The 22,513-nt window shown below is 37.6% G+C and overlaps 1 protein-coding gene across 1 annotated transcript in view; it reads right to left on the bottom strand.

The window, feature by feature from the left end:
* Window positions 1-837: 837 nt before the first annotated feature.
* The window catches only part of WDFY2 (WD repeat and FYVE domain containing 2), a 175,995-nt gene continuing 154,319 nt past the window's right edge, over window positions 838-22,513 (bottom strand). The window contains exons 7-12 of the mRNA XM_044668246.1: window positions 20,646-20,772; window positions 15,233-15,338; window positions 8,552-8,653; window positions 7,410-7,540; window positions 3,035-3,143; window positions 838-1,075 (exon numbers count right to left, since the gene is read on the bottom strand). Of these exons, the coding sequence (XP_044524181.1) occupies window positions 1,046-1,075; window positions 3,035-3,143; window positions 7,410-7,540; window positions 8,552-8,653; window positions 15,233-15,338; window positions 20,646-20,772 (605 nt within the window). The 3' untranslated portion in view covers window positions 838-1,045. The remainder of the gene's footprint in view (window positions 1,076-3,034; window positions 3,144-7,409; window positions 7,541-8,551; window positions 8,654-15,232; window positions 15,339-20,645; window positions 20,773-22,513) is intronic.

Below are 22,513 nucleotides of genomic sequence, written 5' to 3'. Positions count from 1 at the left end.
AAATTTAAAGTCTTGCCCAAAGGAAAATCACATGAAAAAGCAGAATTCCACAATATCATGTATCTCAAAAGAGGTTCCCCCCCCCCCTTAATGCATAGTTCGATTGGGAAGAATAGAGAGATTCAATTAAAATTTTATACAAATGAACACATTTAAGTTCAAAAGGAACACAAATCTAAGAGACAATTGGTTTTATAACGTGAGGCTTGGTGAAACCTGAGAAGGGCCTGTCACTAAAATTTCACTGAAAATAGCTTGTGTGGTTACAGCCGAGTTCAGATTGGTGCAGGTGCTAATGGGAGATGCTCTCAGCTGTAATCATCAACTTCTTTGACATCTTCTAATCTAGATGGTTGTTGGGCGCCTTAACCACTATTTTTAGGAGGAGCAGGGGGAAGGCAGGAAAAACTCCCATTTTCCTTCTGTGGTACAGGAAACTGAGAGCGGTTTATCTGTATTCAATAAAGACTAGATGGAGCCAGGCACTGCTGTTTAGCTCCTTCAAGAAGTCAGTCGTTCTTCACAGACGTCTCCACCGAATTGGAGATGAAACCAGAAACATCTACAATAAATAGCTTAAATACAATCTTTCTGGAGAGCAGATTTGAGATGAGCAAGAGGTAAAAGGAGGCTTAACATGTGGTGGGGAACAGGTGGAACCACAAAGGTCACCCCCACCTCCTGAAAAGACATTTCCCTCATTTCCCCAACAAAGCAGCAAGAACAATGAAGTGTTGAAATATTAAAAACTAAACATCCATCCCACCCAGATTTTTTTCCAGACAATCTCAAAACAATGTAGTATAGCCAGGTAATACAAATCATTTGCTTAAAAAAATACCTCTTTATGTTATGTGAACAAGTTGAAATAAGAGTCTCCTTGCTAGTATGCACCCCTCACTAGCAGATGACTTAAAAACTCAGATTCTGTAGTTGCTCCCTTACATCCTGCCACACTCAGCTTTACTTTCATCTTCCTCAATGATTCAGGTTAGAATGACTGTCGCTTCCGGAAATGCTGTTTTTCAGATTCTGGAAAGCATCATCAAGATACCACTGGTGTCATATCCCACAACTGTTAAAAAGAAGAAGAGATCTCATGGGATGAACTAAAATGTATTGTGTTATTTGTAATATTATTTTATATCAATATATCATATTAATTTGTGTTATGTGATAGATTTATATTACAATAAGAGTTTTCTTGGCAAAAATACTGGAATGTTTGCCATTTTCTTCTCCAGCTCATTTTACAGAGAAGGAAACTGAATAAAACAGGGGTTAAGTGACTTGCCATGGGTCATTTAGCTGGTAATAGTCAGAGGCTGGTTTTGAACTCGTCTTCCTAACCCCAGGTCTGGCACTATCTTGTGCCACCTAGCTATCTAATTTGTGTTTCCATAAAACTTTAAATATTAGCCTCCCATAATAGTGAGGCAGGTAGCACAAGCTACTATAATTCTCATTTTGGAGATGAGAAATCTGAGACTCAAATATTAATGGCTTATCCGTTGTCATACAGCTAGCAGTAAGTGGGAGGTGGAGTTTGAACACAGGTCTCCCTTGTCTCCAAGTCCATATCCCTTTCTGCTATATTACTACTGTCTCTCTGGGTAGAGCAGGACGTAGCTGCCATTTTTGAAATTAAAAAAGCATTAACTTTTTGACTGAATGATTACTTTCACTATGAAGAGAGCCCTTATTTATTACCCTTTCTTCAAGAGATGGTAAATTCCCACTTTTTCTTCTTGAGAATCAAATTTTCCCATTTTCTATTTAAATAACTAAACAGAACGTCTTGCTAATAATTTCTTATTTTAGTCATTTAATATCTTTTTTCAAAAATCACCTTTAACTTTTCCCCCCTACTTGCTTCATGTCTCAATTTTAGACTTCACTAAAATATATATTATATTGGTCATCAGAAGGTATAGAAAGAGGAGGAAGAAATAGAATTCTTTTTAGCTAATTCTTCCACTACATTCAGTGATTAGAAGAGTTGAAAAACTGACATAAAGTGGTAAGTTATCCTATTTTGCTACAGCAACAAAAGAGATTTAATTCTATGGGAGAGATTTTGTCTATAATCTTACTTCTAAGCATGCCAACCCACGAAGATTTCATCTCCCTTTCGCATGCTTTAGTACTTATTTTGGTCTACATCTGTGATTTTGTCCACATAGTCCCTTGATGAGGAATTTATCCCACTAGTTCAAGTTAGTACCTACTCTGCCACTTATTCTTTTAGAATTTCCAGAGGACTTGAGATGACTTGCCTAATAGGCCAATTCCTTATGTGTTAGGGGTGAGACTTAACCCCAGGTTTTCCTGACTCTTGGTCCAGTCTCCTATCAACTATGCTGCACAAAATCAGTATCGCTCTTATTTTTTATATATGTGGCAAATGCTACCAAGAAACAAGGACTGGACCTTTAATATCACTAGCATAAGGAACTTCTTGGTTAGGAAATTCCTTCTATCAAAATAGGTTGATACCTTTTTTGAAACTCATTGTCTTAGAGAGTTTAGTCAAATAGATATTGGCTACATTTTGATACAGAAAACCACAAAATAACTGCCTTGTTGTACTGTATTTTTATTTATTTTGTTAAATATTTCCCAATTACATTTCAATCTGGTTCAGTGCCATTCTGGAAGTTTGGGGGAATATGAATTTGACATTTCTTGTGTCAAACACTAAGAGATTATGTGATTTTCTCAGGGTAACACAACTAGTATGAATCAGAAGCAGGACCCAGACCCCTCTGGCTCCAAGGCCAGCTCTCCATCTTTTATCCAGGACTGCCTGTAGTCTATCTCCCTAACCAAAATATAAAGTCCTAGAGGGCAAAGATCGCCTTAAAATCCCTAAAGCCCACCACCATTGCTTGTACAGAGGACATGTGAATAATGTTGTTCACATATATACTGTCTCATATATCACAGAAACTATTATGACTACAATATCATATTCAAAATAGAATAGGGAAATTTTTTAAATAAAAAATTAACTGACTTAAAAATGATATCTTACCTTAATAACTTTGTCTGTTCCACAAGTCAATAACCATCCTCTGGTGGCATCAAAATGTACATGAACAATATTATGTTTACTGTCATGGAAGGTAGCAGTGGGTGCACGTCTGGAAGTAAAAGAATTTATACTTGAGGGCAAAAGATACCTAGATATGTGTGTGTGTGTGTGTGTGTGTGTGTGTGTGTGTGTGTGTATTTGTTGTTGTTGCAGTTGACAACTCTTTGTTGCCCTCATTTGGGGTTTTCTTGGCAGAAATACTCAAGTGGTCTGCCATTTCCTTCTTGAGTTCATTTTACAGATGAGGAAACTGAGGTAAACAGGGTGAAATGACTTGCCTGGGTTCATACAACTATTAAGTGTTTAGTAATTACTTAATACATATTATATGTGATGCCTTATCCTTGCTAGCTGGCCAACATTTTTTCTGACTGTATGTTTTCTGGATAATATCTTTTATGCTACTTTTACATCAAGTAATCATTGGTAATATGCCTTTTATAGGCTTCTCCATTGCCTTCTGGGCCACCCACAAATCTGACTCTTTGGAGACTATAGTGCTTAGAGATTTGAAGTCATATAGCACTATGGAAAGAATATTAGTGCTAGAATGATAGGTCTGTGTTAGAAAGTAGGTACCATTTTCTTCTTCCAATTCAAGGCTGAGCCCAGTTCATTCCACCCACATGGGCTAATCAAGCTGGACTAACCCTGGCCTTTCCACCTAACTACCCAATCACTACCCTCTGCTTGGAAGGGTGGGACATAAGTTCTAAACCTCAGATCAGACATCTCTCACTTTTCACCAGGCTACACTCCTGTGGGACTTCTCATTCTGTCTATCCGCCCCCCCCCCTCCATTTTCCTGCTTAAACTGTAAAGCTTGAAGGCAAGGACTAACTTTTCCCCCTCCCATTTTTGTGTCCACAGTGCTTTTAGCACAATGCTTGGCCCATAGCATGTGCTCAATAAATATTGACTGATTTATTGGCTAAAGGTTATAGTCTAAATAAAAGAAATTCCTTATCCATTTGGTGTGGATTTTTAGATCTTTGTAGTAGTCATGGGTCTCACTGAAAAGAACAACGGCAACTACTACCAACATTTCTATAGAACTTCCTATGTGCCAGGTACTGGGCTAATAAGCACTTTTAACATCTTATTTGAGTCTCACAACAATCTTGGGAAATAGATGCTATTCTTTTCTCCATTTTACAGATGGAGGAACTGAGGCAAACAGTTAAGTGACTTCTCCAGGGTCACATTACTAGTAAATGACTAAGGGCACATCTGAACTCAGGTCTTCCTGACTCCATATCTATTACTGTACCACCTAGCTGCCCCCTGAAAGGTCTAATGACATTATAGAACTTGGTGCACTTAGCACACTATCATGCACAAATATTGCAGGAGCCCCCCAAAGCCTTCATTTGAGGAATGACAAAGAATTCTACTTCTTATCCATTTGGAAGATATTACATGACAATCAATTAGCCAACAAGCATTTATTAAATTATTAAATTCCTACTATACATATGCACTTGGACAGGTGCTTGGGATAGAAATATAAAGAATGAAACAATGCCCGCTCTCATGGAGGTTAAATTCTATCACACACAATGGTAAAAATCTTTGGTGAGCACACATCTCCCTCTTTTTATGCCTCACTTGATACCGACAGGCCCACTGAACAAAGTTTTCTTTGTGGTTATACCAAACAAGAACTCTTGAATAATAAATGCCTGGGAAACTCCATGTTGGAAATAAACTACATTTTATTTCACTAAGACAAAATAACCAAACAACAATCAATACAGCAGGTTTTGGTAGCTGTTTTTCTGTCAATATGTGACTTTAAAGAGGTGGTCTTCCATGGGATATTACATAGAATTGATTCTAAGATGGAAAGTAAAGGTTTAAAAAAAAAGAGGGAAACGCCTATGATGGAACATTAATATCCAGGAGTGGATGTCATGGAAGGGAGCAGAAAAGCTTCTGCCACAAAATGATGGCATTTTATAAAATCACATAAATTCTGACCACATTTGCTTCTCTAATTGAGTGACTGCAGCATCCTTAGAACAACATAGGCTGGGAGGCTCCTCCACTGAGCCAGTCTCCAGAGACTCTTCTCAGCTGCTGACATGTGCTCATGTTGTTGCTGCTTAAAACTTGTTTCTGGGTTTGCCTGAAAGGTGTTCCACTTGGCCAATAAGGGCCACCCTGCACATGTGAAATGGAGGGACATCCTCTTGTCTCCTAATTGCCCAAAGGTTGCTAATCTCTCCCTCTCTTTTTTTTTTTTTAACCCTTGCCTTCCATCTTAGAATCAGTATTGAATATTGGTTCTAAGGCAGAAAAAAGGTAAAGGCTAGGCAATTGGAGTTAAATGTAGGTAATTGAGAGTTAAATGACTTGCCCAGGGTCATGGGAAGTGTCTGAGGACAGACCTAAACCCAGGACCTCCTGTCTCTAGGCTTGGCTCTCAATCTCCTGAGTCACCTAAGCTGCCCCAAAGTCACTAATCTCTTGAACAGGCAGACTCATGTGTGTTTTACCCACATATACCATTCAATCACTCAATAAACCTTTATTAAATGTCACACGCCAGGCACCATAGAGGCAAAAGCCTAGCTGTAACAAGCATCACAAAACATGAATATAAGTGGAATACTGGTCCCTAACTGCTTATCATTATTGTGGGGGGAAACACAAAACAAAAATGAGGAAACTTGTCAAGATGTCTAGGACAAGATGGAGACTTTGAGAAAGATCTGTCTACCCCATCACCCAAAATGGCCAGTTTTAAATTTCTATAATTGATTAGAGGTTTATTTTGAAGGTGTTTTTTCTAAAGCAATAACTTTTAGAAATAAAAATGTAATGAGACCATCTTCTGTTCACATTTTAAACATCGTGAGATACTAAAATAATCACATCAACACTGGGTTAAGGAGAAAAACCAGAGGCAACTGAGACAAAGAGAAAATAGCAAAATAGCACTAGAAGGAACAGTGACTCCTGTTCTTTCAAATGCTATCTATATTCTTTTTGTCTCATTGTCCTCTGGAGACCTGAGGTTAAGTCTAGGCTCTGTAAGCAGCTAGCCATAAGGCCCTGACTTCTTTACTTCTCTCTCTGTCTTACCTGGAAATAGGTCTCAGTTGTAAAAGGAGGGGTTGGGCTAGGGAGCTCTATATTTACTTCCAGCCCTATCATTCAATCATGAGAAAATAAAGCCATACTAAAGCAAAAATCAGTTTACTCATTTCATCTTGGGAAGATAAATAGAAGGGAAGATAATTGATGAGAAGAACTGCTACAAAGTTAAATCTAGCTATTTACAATTGTAATTATTAAAGGAATGCTCCACTACACACCTGATAAGTGGAAACTAGAACTTTGAAAGCAGACAAATTAGGGTTGATTATTTGCATTACAAACAGATTCTTCAATTTTGTAGAGCATTCACTATAGAGTTCCTTTAGATAATGAACTCCTAAAGTTCATATAAAATAATCATTCAATTTACATCTACTACAAAAAGTTATTTTAGATTCTCCATGCTGCTGGGGGAAAAGGGATGAGGGTGGGCCTAGGGAATAAAATTGGGATACAAATTTAGGTAGTTTCTTTTAAAAATATCCCTAAGAAAAAACAAGGCACTCCATGGGATTCATGAAATGGCAAAATGATTTCCAGAGTAATGTGTGTGCTTTAAAAAAAATTAGGCAACCTGAAACAGAAGTAGCTCAAATTTTAGTGTGAGTCCCCCAAAGGAGTTAGAATGTAATGACGTAGTGTGTTTAGTATGGCTACTGGGAAGAATTAAAAGGCATGGCAATCCAAATAGCTAAGCAAATACGTATTTGTCCATTGACGTGGTGGCTAAGCAGTATCCTCTTGGAAAATTAAATCTATTTCCAATCTTATGGCTAAGTGAACTCCAGTGAAGACCACATGTTGGTCAAAAAATACTCACATCCTCTTTCCTTTTGTACAAATTGCAACAGGCATAGGATAGGATGTGATATGGCAGACATCTCAATATGGTTTTTTTGTCCTGGCAAACTGTCAATCAGAATTCACTCACAGAACTGATTTAAGTCACTAAAATGCAAACACCCTGAGTCTCCACTACTTGGACTGAGAATGGCAAAAGGAAGACGTCCTTTCAGCACCTACCACAAATTGTATGGCTGCAGAGGAAGGTGAGAGAACATCCCTAGGATGTGTATTTTGTCACAGACTATGTCATATCTTCTTAGCTGGCTGCTATTAAGACAGACAGACACTACTTTGGGCCTTCAACTAACTGCAGCTACCACATTTGGCTCTTTTTACTTGAGTTATGCAATATGCCATTGAGACTTACTCTTCATCCGTGATGGACTGGTGACAGCTGTCACAGACTCTCACTTCAAATTCAAAGCCCATCAGTGGGATGGAGGAACGCTTGGAGCTGCATTTGCCACAGACGGCCTTCCCACACTTCCTACAGTGGTGCTGGGAAAAGGAATGAAAGACAGAGACATTCAATATGGCCACCACACATTGAGCCAGGGCCCTACCCACGGAACCCTGTACAGTCAAGTCAGCAAGGCTCAGAGCGGAACAACTCATCCCTAAGATGGCACGTGACGGTGATAGGTGTCTGGATTCCATCTGCTGTCATCTGTTTAATCACAAACATAAATAGCAATTCCTATGAGCAAGGACAACTTGGTTGTCTCAGCCCTTTCGCATTACAGCATTCTGGGAATTATAGAAGTTTCCAGTTTAGGATGTTCTCCTGATTGCATCCTAAACTGGAAACTTCTATAATTCCCAGAATTGATGGAGAATGTGATAGGAAGAATACTTCAATTTCATGAGCTGACCTTATCAAAACACACAGCAACAATGGAGAAGACTGTACTTTGAGCAAACTTGGTTACCAAAATTAAGAAAAGAAGATAGAAAGAGGATAAAAGCATTCTTTGCACAAATTTGCCACTTAGTGTGGCATAAATTTTTTTGTTTTCTATACTCTTTAATTTAAAGAATCTTTCAGTAGACATCTCTGGAGTTCATAAAAAAAAAAATAAGTCTCTGCTAAATGCAAGGCATTGTGGATATAATTGACCTTTGCCCTCCAGGATCTTAATACATAAAAGGAAGACTAAATAAGCCATGTGCCCTGGACAAGTAAGATTCAAAGCAGGAAGAAAGCACAGAAGAGAGACTTAACTGATGTGTGGAGATCAAGTAGAGAAGAGATGACATTTTCTCAAAACAAAACATGTAAAAATGAACTATAACAGGCAAAGCATAAATGAATACAATTAATTTTGAGTTACAAGCTGACTCCTAGGTAGCCAACTTTCCAAAATAACCTGAGATAAAATTATTTATTCTGTGTGTGCGAGAGAGCGCGCGCGTGCGAGAGAGAGAGAGCCAGAGAGACAGAGTCAGAGACAGGCAGAGACACAGAGACAGAAAGAGAAACAGAGAGAAACAAGTACCCAATAAACTGACCTGTCTCAAGCCGATTTTTTTACTGTCCCACATTTGCTTGAAGTTCCAGAAGAAAGGCTGGTCACACTTTTGACAGGAATCACTATCCAACCATTCTGGAGTCTTGTCAACAAAAATACAGACAGTTATACCATGAGAGGCCACAGTGACAATCAGCATTCACATGGATGCAAATAAAAATCCACTGATCCACATAGCATCAACATGTTAATATAAATAGGACAAAACCAAATGGTTCGTGTCTTTAACCTTATACTCTATTGGAAGGCGGTGAAATTGGGAAATAGCATGATCCCAAGTAAGTAAACAGAGACAGCAACAAGACCTGGACCTATGATTTCAATGGTCTATGACAATGATGGGCAACTACGGTCAGCGGGCCAGATGCAGCCCCCTGAAATGTTCTATCTGGCTGCGGGACATTATTCCTAATCTGATGACTACAGTGAGTGGGATACAATACAATAAAACTTCGAAAGAGTTGCCTTAGAAAGAGACTGACAGATGAGCATTTCCTTTTCTTTGGCCCCCTCTTTAAAAAGTTTGCCCATCACTATCCTGAGATCATATTTGAGAGAATCACTGGGAACTTAAAATGCTATCTGGTCCATACTCTTATCTCCAAGCATTATTGAAGGGGGCAGTTTGTGAACATTTAGAAAATAAGCTGTCATCAGTTAAGAATAGGTCATCATATTAACTCCTTTCCTTCTTTTCTGACTAGTAGGTCAGGAAAATATCATCGATATTATTCATCGGGAATTCAAGCAGTACATGTCAAAATCTTTTGCAAAATCTTAGGGGACAAGATGGAGAGGTTTACTGGGTCAGGAATTGGCTGAATATCTACAACCAAGAGTCCCAATCAATTTTAATTTAGATGGAAGGTCTTGAGAGGACTGCTACAGGGCTGTTCCCTTGGCACTGTTCTGTTCACCATTTTTATCATTGACTTGGACAAAGATGTAAATGGCATGCTTACTGAACTTGAAGATGACATGAAGCTGGGAAGATCAGTATGATGTTGCTTAGGGAGAAAAAAGGAAGCTAAGAAGTTACTGTGTACCAGAATGATGGACCAAAAATTGGGTTCGAAACTAAGTCATGGGAACAGCTCAGTGGATTGAGAGCCAGATCTAAAGACAGGAAGTTTCTGGATTCAAATATGGCCTCAGACCTAGCTGTGTGACCCTGGGTAAGTTGCTTAACCCCCATCGCCGCCCTTACTGCTCTTTTGCCTTAGAAACATAGTATTGATTTGAAAACAGAAAGTAAGGGTTAAAAAAGAAAAAAAACTTTAAGTCATACAAATATAAGATAAAGAAAACAAGGCTAGAAAGTTGTCACAGAGAATAGTGCCAGGCCTAGAATCAGGAAGACTTATCTTCCTGAGTTCAAATCTAGCCTTGGACACTTCTTAGCTGTGTGAACCTGGGGCAAGTCACTGAAACCCTTTTTGCCTTGTTTCATTATTCATAAAACGAACTGGAGAAGGAAATGGCAAACCACTCCAATACCTCTTCCAAGAAAACCCCAAATGGAATCACAAAGAGTTGGAAAAAAATAAACAACAAGTAGTTCATGTGAATTTTAGAGCACTGTAAATCCACTAGTATGACAAGGCAAATAAAATAATGTTATAAAAAGCAGCTGGAACATGGGATATGGTGGTTTCAACATATTCTGCTCTGATCACACAAAATCTGGAATATTGGATATAGTTTGGAGCATTGGGCTTTAGGAAGGATGCTGACAAGATGAGTGTGACCATAGGAAGGTAATCAGCATGGTGAGGTAACTTGAAAGTAGGTCATAGAAGGACTGATTAGAGGAAGTGGGAAGTTAGCCAGGAGAAGATATGATGTCTGTGAATGTTTGGGGTAAGAGGCAGACATAACATTCTTTAAATAACTGAAGGGCTATCATGTAAAAGAAAGGTTAAACTCTGGCTCCAGAAGAAAAAACTAGGACCAGTGAATAAAAGTTAAAGGGAATCAAATTTTAGCTAGGTATAAGGGAAAGCAATATAGTAGAAAAACCATGAAAGTTGGACTCATTCAAGTTGAGAAAAACTTGTATATTTATATTTATAAAGTATCTATACATTAAAAAACGTAAGATCATGAAGTCATAGATTTAAAACTAGAAGAGACCTTGAAGGATACAGAATCAGATTCCCTTATTTTACAAATAAGGAAACTGAGGCCGATTAAGGTTTAGTAACTTGCTGAGAATCACACAGAGAGCAAGAAGCCAAGGCAGGATGAGAACTAAGGCTTTCCTGATTCCAAGTCTAGCATCTTATCCACTAGGCCAGGATGCTTTTCTCATTCTCAACAGCTTTGCAATACGACTTGATAAAAGTAATTTTATTGCTCTAAGATTCAGTCTCATCTTTAAAATGGAGAGGTTGTCCTAATGGCTTGCTAAGGAGCGTTTCAATCCTAAAACACACATGCCTATGAGTTAGAGCAATTACAAAACATGACGGCCTACCTGAGGGGCATAACAGGGGATGGAAGGTTACCTGTTGTACTTGATGCAAGTGGTACTCATAATTTGGGGAGGGGTTGGACTAGATTAACTGCAAGATCCTTTTCAACTTTTAAATCTATGATTCTGGGATCAGACCTTTCCCTATTTTGTTTGAAAGGAGGAATATCAAGGACTGAGGCCAGATCATCTATCTGACTGGAAACAAGGAAAAGGGTTAAGGTCTGATTTTGTTTGTTGACCACATGTCTGATATCAGTACTAGAGACAGATTGGACCAGATTTGTTGAAATAACATTTATAAAATTTTTAGCTTAAAATGACATTTTCTCCCAAAGAACTGACTTTTCCATGCTGTGATTTTTTTTTAAGAAAGAAGAATAAAGATTGAAATCCAGAAATGCCAGAAATGTCTATTTTTAAAATCTCCATTTGGTATATACTAAGAAGTTAAGTGATACTTACTATTAGAAATTATATCAAGTTCATTCTTGCCACCTTCAAGTTCATGCAAAGAACTGATTCTAGACCTCTAGATCCTACCAGTATTTCAAAGTCTATCTGAAGTTCCATGTCCTCTAATCAGACTTCCTTAATGTTTCTGATGTTCTCTATATGAAGAGTTCTTAACCTGGGGTCTGTGGATTGATTTCAAAGTGTCTGCGAACATCTAGGAAGCACAGTGGTTTTTAGCTTCTACTAATTTATTAGTAGATATTTTCCCCAAAAACATGATGATAAATTTAGATCTCTGCTCAAATGATGTACACAGAATATCTAGGAAGGAGCACTGCACGACTAAAAATATTCTAGGTTGTGATTCCCAAATACTGGTCGCTGACTAATTTTTAGAAATGATTATTTTACTGAATCATTATAGAAGGAGATTTGGTGGCCATCTAGTTGAATCAGCAACTGCACAGATTACCCTCTTTTATGGTATTTCCTGGATCCCCAAGGGCTACCTTCCTCAATGAATGGAAGGAGAAATTAGACGCTTTCAAACAGATGTGTGAAAGAAGCTTCTCCTAGCTGTCGTAACACCAGCAGAGCTGAGTTCTGACATAAAGAAGTCTGCTGATAGCTATACATGCTGAGTTAGGAGTCTTTCATAAGGGGACTGTGAAAAGAGATTTGGGAGAAGAGGTACGAAGCTTCCTTGGATTTTCACGTTAAGTCTGATATTGTCTCCCTCGACTACTGCTCTGTACTTTACCCAAGTCAAGGTTAGTTGCTCAGTGCAAAGTACGGGGCTATGCTTTCTAAAACACTTGGAGCCAAGATCACCTTTTAGAAGCAAATGTTTCAGGGGCATCTAGAAAGCATAGTAGATAGAGAGTCAGGCCTGGAGCTCAGAGGTCCTGGGTTCAAATCGGGCCTCAGATACTTCTTAGCTGTGTGACTCACTGAACTCCACTTGCCTAGTCCTTATCACTCCTCTGCCTTAGAACTGATATTTTGTATTGATTTGAAGGGGGGAAAAATAAGGGTTTAAGAAAAGAAAAAAAAAAGCAGCAGCAAATGTTTCACTGAATTGTTCTAGTTAGGCCTCTTGGCACTTGAGAAATTTCCCTCCATAGTCCTTCCTGGATGGCAAACACTAGACCTGGAGTCACAAAAACTTGAGTCCAAATCCTACTTTGGACACTTACTAACTCTTATTTCCATTTCCTCATCTATTAAAAGGTGTTAATAATAGCCCCTAACTCTTTGAGATATGTTGTGAGTACCACTAATATGGTAAAACATTTTGTAAACCAGAATGCTAGTTATTGTTAATATTATTGCTATTGGAAAATTATATTTTTCTTTTCTCTACCTTCTAACCGAAATATAGCATCTTTTTCAGGTATGAATTAAAAGTTTCCCTGCTCTATGGATTGCTATTAGAAACAATACTTTACCAACCTTATACCAAGGTTAGGGTTGCTATGTGTCAAAGGCATCCTATAATTCTGTGATATAAATGAAGAGAGAAATATCAGTTCTTTTATAATAAGGCAGGGACTGAAAAGTGACCAAGAGATGTATTGGAATAATAACCAAGTTTGAGCACCTCTACATGAAAGTAGGTCACATTGTGAAAGATAACCAAGCAGGTAATTAAAGCTGTTAATAGTGCAAATCTTCTCCAGGATACAGGAACACACTATAAATACCCTTCCTGAGGACCAAAGGCTCATAGAGCTAAAACTGGAAGGCAACTTAGAGGTTACTAAGTCCAACCCCCTTCTTTTACACATGAAGAAACTGAAGCCCAGATTTCAAATTGATTGACAAAAGTCCAACAGGAAGCCAGGATTTGAACTTGGGGCCTCTGTCTACACTGCAACTTGATGCCTCATTTTCTGTTGATGTCAAGATATTTTGCTTTTTTAAAAAGATAGATATTTATTGCTCTCTTTTGTTTTTATGTCACCTAAATTTCATCCTGTATTTTTATTCATTACTCCTTCCAAAGGGCCATTATAACATTTTTTTTTGAAAATGAGAAAAAATTTTAGCAAAAACCTAACAAATACCTTGAAGAAAAATGAGATTTTTTACGCAACGCTCCATCCTGTAGACCCCATTTCCACAAAAGATCAAAAGGAGACATTTTCACATATTTCTTCTTTGAGGTGAAGCTTTTTCTTTAGTTTCACAAATTCAGTTTCATTGTTTCAGGGGATTGTTCTTTCCTCTAACAGTGTCAAAGTCATTGTATACACTGTTTTCCTGCCTCTACTTCATTTTGCATCTATCTGCTCATGTATATCTTTCTATTCTTCTTTGCAATTCATCACATTTGTGATTTCTTATAGCACAGTAACATTTCATTACATGACTACACCAAAATTTGTTTGGCCTCTTCACAAACTTTGAATACTCTTCTTTGCTACCATGAAAAGTGCTACTATAATTATTTTGAGTTAGACAGACCCCTTCCTTATTACCAGTAATCTTCTTGAGGGTATCTGCCTATCAGTAGAATCCCTGGGTCAAAAAAGTACAGTCACTTTATTTGCACAATTCCAAAATGCTTTCTAGAACAGTTGTACCAATTCACAGCTCTACCAACCATGCATCAGTGTGTCTGTTTGTCTTTCTAATTGACTTCTTATCTTTTGTCATTCTCAGTGGTATTTTTCAAGAATAAAAATTTTACAATTTCCCACTATGTAACATAAAGTCAGTAATGCTGACTTTAATTAGTTACTAATAGAACTCCTGTGGATTTATGGATTGAACAAATAAAGCTTTAATCTTCTTAAGCGTTTAAGTAATGACACTTAAAAGGTATTACATTGCCAATAATAATAGCTACTCTCACAAAAAGGGAATAGAACAGGGCGGCATGAAGTCATGGGCTGCCCCTGTGGTCTTTTTAAATATAGCTCTCCTATGTCCTTTGTATATCTACTAAGGAAACAAATTACAAAGATAAGATTATATATGTAATGGCTAATTCTTCTTAAAATTATCCTTAAGAAATGGGAAAATGGGAATTACAAAGTTCTTTTAACAATAAATTTGGCAGAAAAATAACTGTGAAACCCAAAGATAATTTCTCCAAAAAAAAAATGATCTTTGAGAGGAATGCCGTTGCTTGGAATTTTAAAATGACCTATCCAGAGTCCCCAAATATGCATATTTGGGGACCAGCTTAGCATTTAACCATTCACGTGGAAGTATGAGAATAAGTGATTTTGAAAAGCACTTGGTCAATTTTCCTCTTTAAAAGAGTCGAATATCTTAACTTTTTCAAATAATATTTCTCAAACACTTACCAACCATTTCTCTAAATAACATCATAATTTTCCTCAATAACACAAAGTACTTGAGCATTCTATTTTGGTAGCATGCTTTAACACTGCACAAAAAAACTAATTGCCTTAAAATAGACATTTAGTTTTCCCTATGAACACTTTTTATTGCTAGTGGGAGAACAAGACTAAGTGATGAAACTTCTTAGTCAAGAAAAGCAAATTTCTTTTGAAATCTTTGCTCCATTGCAGCATTAATTAATTCCATACCCTGGCTCCTCTATGATAAAAGATAATCAATGATGGGATTTCCCCCTACATGTTACTTAATTCTGATATCCATCATAGCATTATACTTTTATGGACTCAATCATGAAAAACTGCAGGATTCTCTCAGTGTGACTTTGGCTTGCTTTTGAAGAAGTCAGTACTGGAGGCCTACCTCTTGCCTTTGGACATCCATGTTCCAGACCACAATGCCACCATCTCCTCCACAAGAGATGAGCTGTCGAGTATGTGGAGCATAGGAGAGAGCCTGGACTTTGTCACTGTGAAAGAATTGGAGTATTAGAAATGGACAATGCTGGATGGCAAACTAAGACCTTAAGAGAGAAACTACCATTCATTCAATATATAAATATTTTATTGTTGTTATTCAGTTCTTTTTTTTAACATTTATTAATATTCATTTTTTAGAAAAGTTAACATAGTTACATGATTCATGCTCCTACTTTCCTCTTCACCTCGCCCTCCCCCCACCCCCATGGCTGATGCGCATTTCCACAGGTTTTAACATGTGTCATTGATCAAAACCTATTTCCAAATTGTTGATCATTGCATTGGTGTGGTAGTTTCGAGTCTACATCCCCAATCATGTCTGCCTCAACCTATGTGTTCAAGCAGCTGCTTTTCTTCTGTGTTTCCACTCCTGCAGTTCTTCCTCTGAATGTGGGTAGCGTTCTTTACCATAAATCCCTCAGAATGTTATTCAGTTCTATCTGACTCTTTGGACCCTGTTTGGGTTTTCTTGGCAAAAATACTGGAGAGGATTGCTATTTCCTTCTCCACCTCATTTTATAGATCAGAAAACTGAAGAAAAATGAGTTGAATGATTTGCTCTTTCATACAGCTTGTACCAAGCCCTGAAAGAGGGGCAAAAAAGATAGCACAGGGGGGCAGCTGGGTAGCTCAGTGGATTGAGAGCCAGGCCTAGAGACAGGAGGTCCTAGGTTCAAATCCGGCCTCAGACACTTCCCAGCTGTGTGACCCTGGGAAAGTCACTTGACCCCCATTGCCTACCCTTACCACTCTTCCACCTATAAGTCAATACACAGAAGTTAAGGGTTTAAAAAAAAAAAAAAGATAGCACAGGGCACTTGTTTTTAAAGTACTCACTTTTTCAGTCTTTAGGTTCCCAAGTTTCCTTTAAGACTCACATCCAATCCCAACTTCTAAAAGAGGCCTTTCCTGGTCCTTCCTACTGCAAATACCTTCCTTCCCTCTGAGATAACCAACCAACCAACATACTACCTATGAATCTACCTTCCTCCCTTCATTTCTTATCTCCTGTCTTAGAGTCAATACTAAATATTCATTCCAAGGCAAAAGAGTGGCAAGGGCTAGTCTATAGGGGCTAAGTGACTTGTTCAGGGTCAGAAAACTAGGAAGTATATGAGGACAAATTTGAATCCAAGACCTCTTGGTTCTCCATCCACTGGGTCATCTTGCTGCCCTTACATCTCATTTGCACTGCTATTTCTCCCAAAACATGAGCTCCTCAAAATCAGGAACTGTGTTTTTTTTTACTTTCTTTGTATTCCTAGAATTTATTAGCACCATGGCTGGCATATAGGAAGCACTCAGCAAGTATAGGTTGACTGAGTTTTCTTGGTAGTACCTGAATGAGTACAAAAAAAAAAAAATTTTGAACCAGAAAAAAGAAAAAAAGCATAAAAATTCTGCCAGATCATATTTGGCGGGGGATATCACTTCTAGCAATGGAAATCAGGATGATGAGTGGAATGTAAAAAAAAAAAAAAAAAAAGTAAAGCTAAGGATATGACTGAACCAACCAATTTTAACCAGTGAGCACACACTCCTTTGCCCCCAACTCCAGCTCTTATTCGTGACATCTGAAGCTAATCTCAATTTCCAAATAACCTCTTCTTTCTTTCTTTTTCTTTTCTTTTTTCTTTTTTTTTTTTTTTTGGCAGCAAATGGAACTTAAGCCCTCGTCAGGATGGGCTATTAACTGAGTTTCTGGTCATTGCTACTGTCTAACTATGGGATATTCCCAACAGCCTAACCAATTCTTTCTGGCTCCAACATTTTGGACCTCAGGGCCTGTGATGTTGCTATACAAGTTTGGAAAAGCAAAAGGGAGTGTCCACCAGGCCATGCAGGTCTGTTTCTAAGCTTCTGGTGATATGGTTACAAGGATCACAACTCATTTGTTAAAAGCATCCTCACACATACCAAAGGTAACATAAAACCAAAACAAACCAGGGAAGCAATTGCTTAAACACTTTTAACTGGCAGCAAAATATAGTAACATGACAAATTTATAACTCATTTGACAGCACAGTGAACCAGGGGCTATGAATAATCAAAGGTGGAGTTCCAGGGTCAAGCTCTCCCAATAGCAGCCTGAATACCCAGCATGGTAAAGAAGCTGCACTGGGACTTCTTCACTTAGGAGTACAACTACTTGCAAAGTAAACAGGCTTCCCTTCAGTCAACCTCCCCAGTTTTACTGAGGAAAGATTAGAAGGAATTAAAATATTCCCTCCTCCCCCACTCTGGCACCAAGTGATGTCACAGCAGGTTCCCATTCTAGAAAGCATCTCAACACAGTGGCTATTATCTCACAAATGGATGCTCCCCAGAGGAGTGAGAGCTTTTATTTATCAGGCAGTTTAGAAGCACAAAGAAATCCATTTCATACAACCAGTAGGATTCAGCCCTCCAAGAACTACACCAAGTAGGAACTTTAAATTTCCTTTACCATCAAGCCCTTAAGCAAGAGGTAAAGAGATTCTTTAGGGAGAGGGACAAAAGAGTCTGAATCTTCCTTACAAAAATAGGTGAAAGAAAGTCCTACACCTAGGTGAATGACATTTTGAGTTCTCATCCCCAACATTTGAATATTAATAAATTCCTAATCCTTAGCTATTATGTGCAGTCAATCCATTAAGAATCCCATACACACACACACACACACACACACACACACACACACACACATTTATCAGCATCTTGTCTCAGCCTTCCCCAGGCTTTGGCCTCCCCAAGGAGCTCAGATGCCTGGCTCCTGGCCACACTGGGCTGGTAAGGGGAAGAGTTTAAGAGGACCAGTAACCAGGAGCTGCTGTGGTTCTGCCCCCTCAGAACTTTATGGTTTGGGGTATTGTTTGTTACTCCTTTGCTGCTAATAGTGAGACTGGATAAGATGACATTTCATATAATCTTCAAATATCACTTCTTGGTACAAAGGAGAAAATGACTAATTCTCCTGAGTTTATGAACATCATCCTTGTTGAAGACTTTTTCATAAATAATACCAAAAAATTCACTAGATATAGATATGGCTAATCTAGAATTATTTTGTTTGAAATCAATCTACCATTTAATAAACCAGATTCGAACATGAAATTAAGATATTAAGAAGAAAGGCTACATAGTATTAGAAGCTGTAAATCTGAAACTGATTAAGAAACTGAGTCTTTTGTAAGAATGAAATTTGCTACAAAGTTGCTGGATTTGGCCCACTTGGATAAATGTCTAATGAAGCATTTCCGCAATACCTATCAGATGCTCTAACAAAATAACATACATTAGACAAAAATAGCCAGAAACGGAGGGACTCTTTCTTTGCTTCTACTCCCACAATGCTATCAGTCTATTTTCCCCATTTGCCACAAAGGAATAAAAGTGTGAAGAGACTGTGATCACAAATAATATCATGAAGAAATATATTTTTGCATATGATTTTACTCAAACTTAAAAGTATTTTCATACTAGTTAAATTATATCTTTAATAGTATCTAAATTAACTTTAGACAATGATGATATTTCTGTATAGCAACTAAGACAGCTAAATCAATTTTTTATTTCTGAAAATTACCTTTGAATTAAAACAAGAAAAGTTAAGATTACATCAAGTGATTTAACCAAAGGTTTGCTATCTATGCACTTAGCAAAAGCTATAAAATAGTTTTCAGTGAACAAACAATATATAAACTTAATGATTCTTAAAATTAAAATTAAATATATAATATTAAAATTAGAAATAGTACTCTCACTACTAGTTCTCATCATTCCTTTGAAGAGACTACCAGATACTGCTTCATCCTAACTAAAATACACAATAGCCAATTTAATAGCTTAATGAAAAAGCATTACATTCAGGGCCATTCATATTGTGAGAATGCATCCTTTATTTAAAAAAAAAATTATCAAGGGCTTTTCTAATTCAACATTTTGACAACAAAATTTAAAACAGTAAGGCAAATTTTATTTTATTTTAAAACCCTTCTGTCCAGTCTTAAAATCAATACTGTAAATGAGTTCCAAGGGAGAAAAGCAGTAGGGCTAAGTAATGGGATATAATTGATTTGCCCTGGCTCACACAGTTAGGAAGGGTCTAAGGCCATATTTGAACCCAGGACCTTCCATCTCTACTCTGGCTCTCAATTCACTGAGCCACCTAAATGCCCCATAGCCTGTGGTTTTTAATTTTTCTTTTTCCTGGAAATGTTATCAAAGTTTAAAAAGAATCAACTGGTTTCTATTTCATTTTCTTTTCACTTCTTTCTCCATCCTCTTGGAGGAGGAACACAGTGCAATATGTTCTACCAGAAAAAAACTGTGGCTCTGGAGTCAGAGGATTATGAATCCTGCCTAGGATGATTTCAACTTGTATGACCCTGAGTATGTCCCTTGACTTGTCTTGGGCTATGTTTCCTCATCTATAAAATGTGGGGGTTGCACTAGATGACCTTTAAGGTCTCTTCCAGCTATCATCTTACAATTCCATGACAAGACCTATTACCAGCCAAGCCAGGGCCTGTGCTAAAGAAGGTATTGAGGAGAGAGCACTGAACAAACGATGAGAAGACCTGGATTCTAAGTCTGACTCTGGGGAGCTGTGCGCTCCTAGCTGGTTGCTTCCAACTCCTTGGACCTCCATATTTTCCTTACAAATGAGCAATACCACATGCCATATTTCTCAACCAAGGATGTGAAGACCAAATGAAATAATCTATATTTTGAAAGTATTTGGAAAATAAAAAATCATCAAAGGAGTCGTTTCTCTTTCAAGAGTGGTGGAAGTACTTCTAGGAATAAAGTCATCAATTCTTTTTTTCCTGACATCTACTCTTTGGTCCTGCTTGCAGTTGCATTTTTTGCTCCTGCTAAACCAATTTGATTTCCTCCAACAACCTCTTTAGTCTAATAACTTCTATCCAACCCACCTCCCGCAAGAAGCCTTTTCCTAATGCTCCTCCATGCTAACACCATCCCTCTAAGACATCCTCCAGTTTACTATTAGAAGAGATGCTCCTTCAGGGCAGAGACTGTCTTTGGTCCTTTATCCCTAGAACTGTGACTAGAACATGGCAAGCATTTTATAAAAGCCTGAACCCTTGACCTACATGCTACAAGACCCATTAAAAGAAAAAGCACATTTCTTGACCTCCAGCTATGTTCCTTTAAAATAAAGGTTTTCACAAGCTAATGCCTAATCAGTGACTGGGCAAGTTCATTTACTGTAGCTTCCAATTGAAAGGTTCATTTTATTTATCTTTTGTAAAAGAAAGACACACTGCAGCAGGGGCAGCCTCTCCTTGACTCACTTGTGTCCTTGGAGCTCAATCGCAGTTCCTTTTCTTCCACCAATGTCCCACATGATAACAGAGTGATCAGAACTGCCAGAGAACAGCACTCGGTGGACTGGGTCCCAGCATAAAGCTGTCACTCCACCTACAAAAGGAAAGATACAATTAAATATACTCACAGTGTTCACAGAACAAAGTTGAATGGAGCCCTCAAAGAGGAAACCTTAAAGGCCCTGTGTGTATCTGCTAGGACTGACTCTTATGAGCAATAAAAAAGGGCCTCTTTGTGGCTCGTGGAAACCAGAGATTACTTTACTGTCCCACCAAGGCAGGTAAGGCTATATGTACAATGAAAACAGTAGTAGTTTCTATAATATAAGACACTGAGGAATCTAGAAACATACTGGGGCAGCCAGGTGGCACAGTGGATAAAGCTCTGGTCCTGGAGTCAGGAAGACTTGAGTTTAAATCCATCCTTAGCCACTTATTAGCTATGTGACCCTGGGCAAATCACTTCCACTGTCTGCCTCAATTTCCTCATCTATAAAATATAGATAATAATAACACCTACATTCCGAGCTTGTTGTGAGGCTCAAATGAGATAATTTTAAAGTGCTTAGCACAGTGCTTGGCCAAGTGATATTTCTGACAGTCGTTCTTAACATTATCCAAAAGATTTTTTGCATCACAGACTACTCAAATCCTGGGGAAACTACTAGAGAGAACAAAAATTGTTTCATTAGTTTCTCTCAGAATTTTTTAGAGATGGGAACAAAAGTTGTGTGTGTGTGTATGTATGTATGTATTTATGTATAAACACGAATCATACAAAACTTGCTTCTTCCTTTATAATTGATGATTTCCACTTTTGTGGTTCTTTATTGATTAGCAGATTTTTTAAAAAGTTCCTTTTCTATAATGCTCTTTCAGGAGAATTTTCTAAAGAGACAGGAACAATTTATATGTGTGTGTATATATTTTATGAATATATGTACATGTACATATATTCCAAGTGATCCAAAATATTCTTGACTATCATAAATTCTGTTTTTCATTGTTTTTGCATCACTCTCCAATTTACCTAATTTATTAAGCCTGTTCCCCTGTTTCTCTATCTCTTCACCTCCTTCAACAATATTCTATTTCCTTGACACTATTTAATATAAATGATGACTAGTCTTTTTTCCGTGTCTCTTGATTTCAGAAACTAAATTCTAAATATATATATCTCTTCAATTTCAAATATTATTTAAACTCTTTCCTAAAAAAAAGTACATTAAGACAAATCATTATGTATCTCATTTCCCCCTTCTGATTTGCCAAACACATATACACTTTATCAATAGTATTTTTGCCACATTATCATAAAAACAATAAACTGCAAGATATATACTCTTCCTTAATAATCTCAAATGCAAAATTTTATTTCTACAGGTGGTATCCCTCACTTTCTCCTCCCAACAATTAAATGATCAGTTTGCTATAAACTATCCATGATGGGAAAGTCTTTTTCTTCTTTTTTATATTACAATTTTCATGATCATATGGTAATAGCTTTGAAAAAGTAACCCACCCATTCCTCTCACTGACTACACTATTGATTTACAACCTTTTTGGAATTTTGACAGCCCCTCATTTTTTATATATTTTATAACATCTCTTGCCTTTCAATCTTTTGTTTCCCAGTGTTCTCTATTATATATTTGTAGTAGTTTTTGAAAATTTCACAACACTCCTTAAAACTACTTGAATAAGGCAAAAACCAGGGATGGAAATAACTGGAAAAGTCTATAATCAGAAGAACAGCTCTCACTTATATAGCACTTAAACTACTTTTTTTCACAATGAGAATGGCTATCTCTTGCCATTCACACCTTGCCAAGCAA

Source organism: Gracilinanus agilis, chromosome 3 (genome assembly GCF_016433145.1).
Source record: "Gracilinanus agilis isolate LMUSP501 chromosome 3, AgileGrace, whole genome shotgun sequence".
Taxonomy (NCBI): Eukaryota; Metazoa; Chordata; class Mammalia; order Didelphimorphia; family Didelphidae; genus Gracilinanus; species Gracilinanus agilis.
The sequence above is the reverse complement of the archived record's forward strand: the minus strand, read 5'-3'. Positions and strand labels throughout refer to the sequence as shown.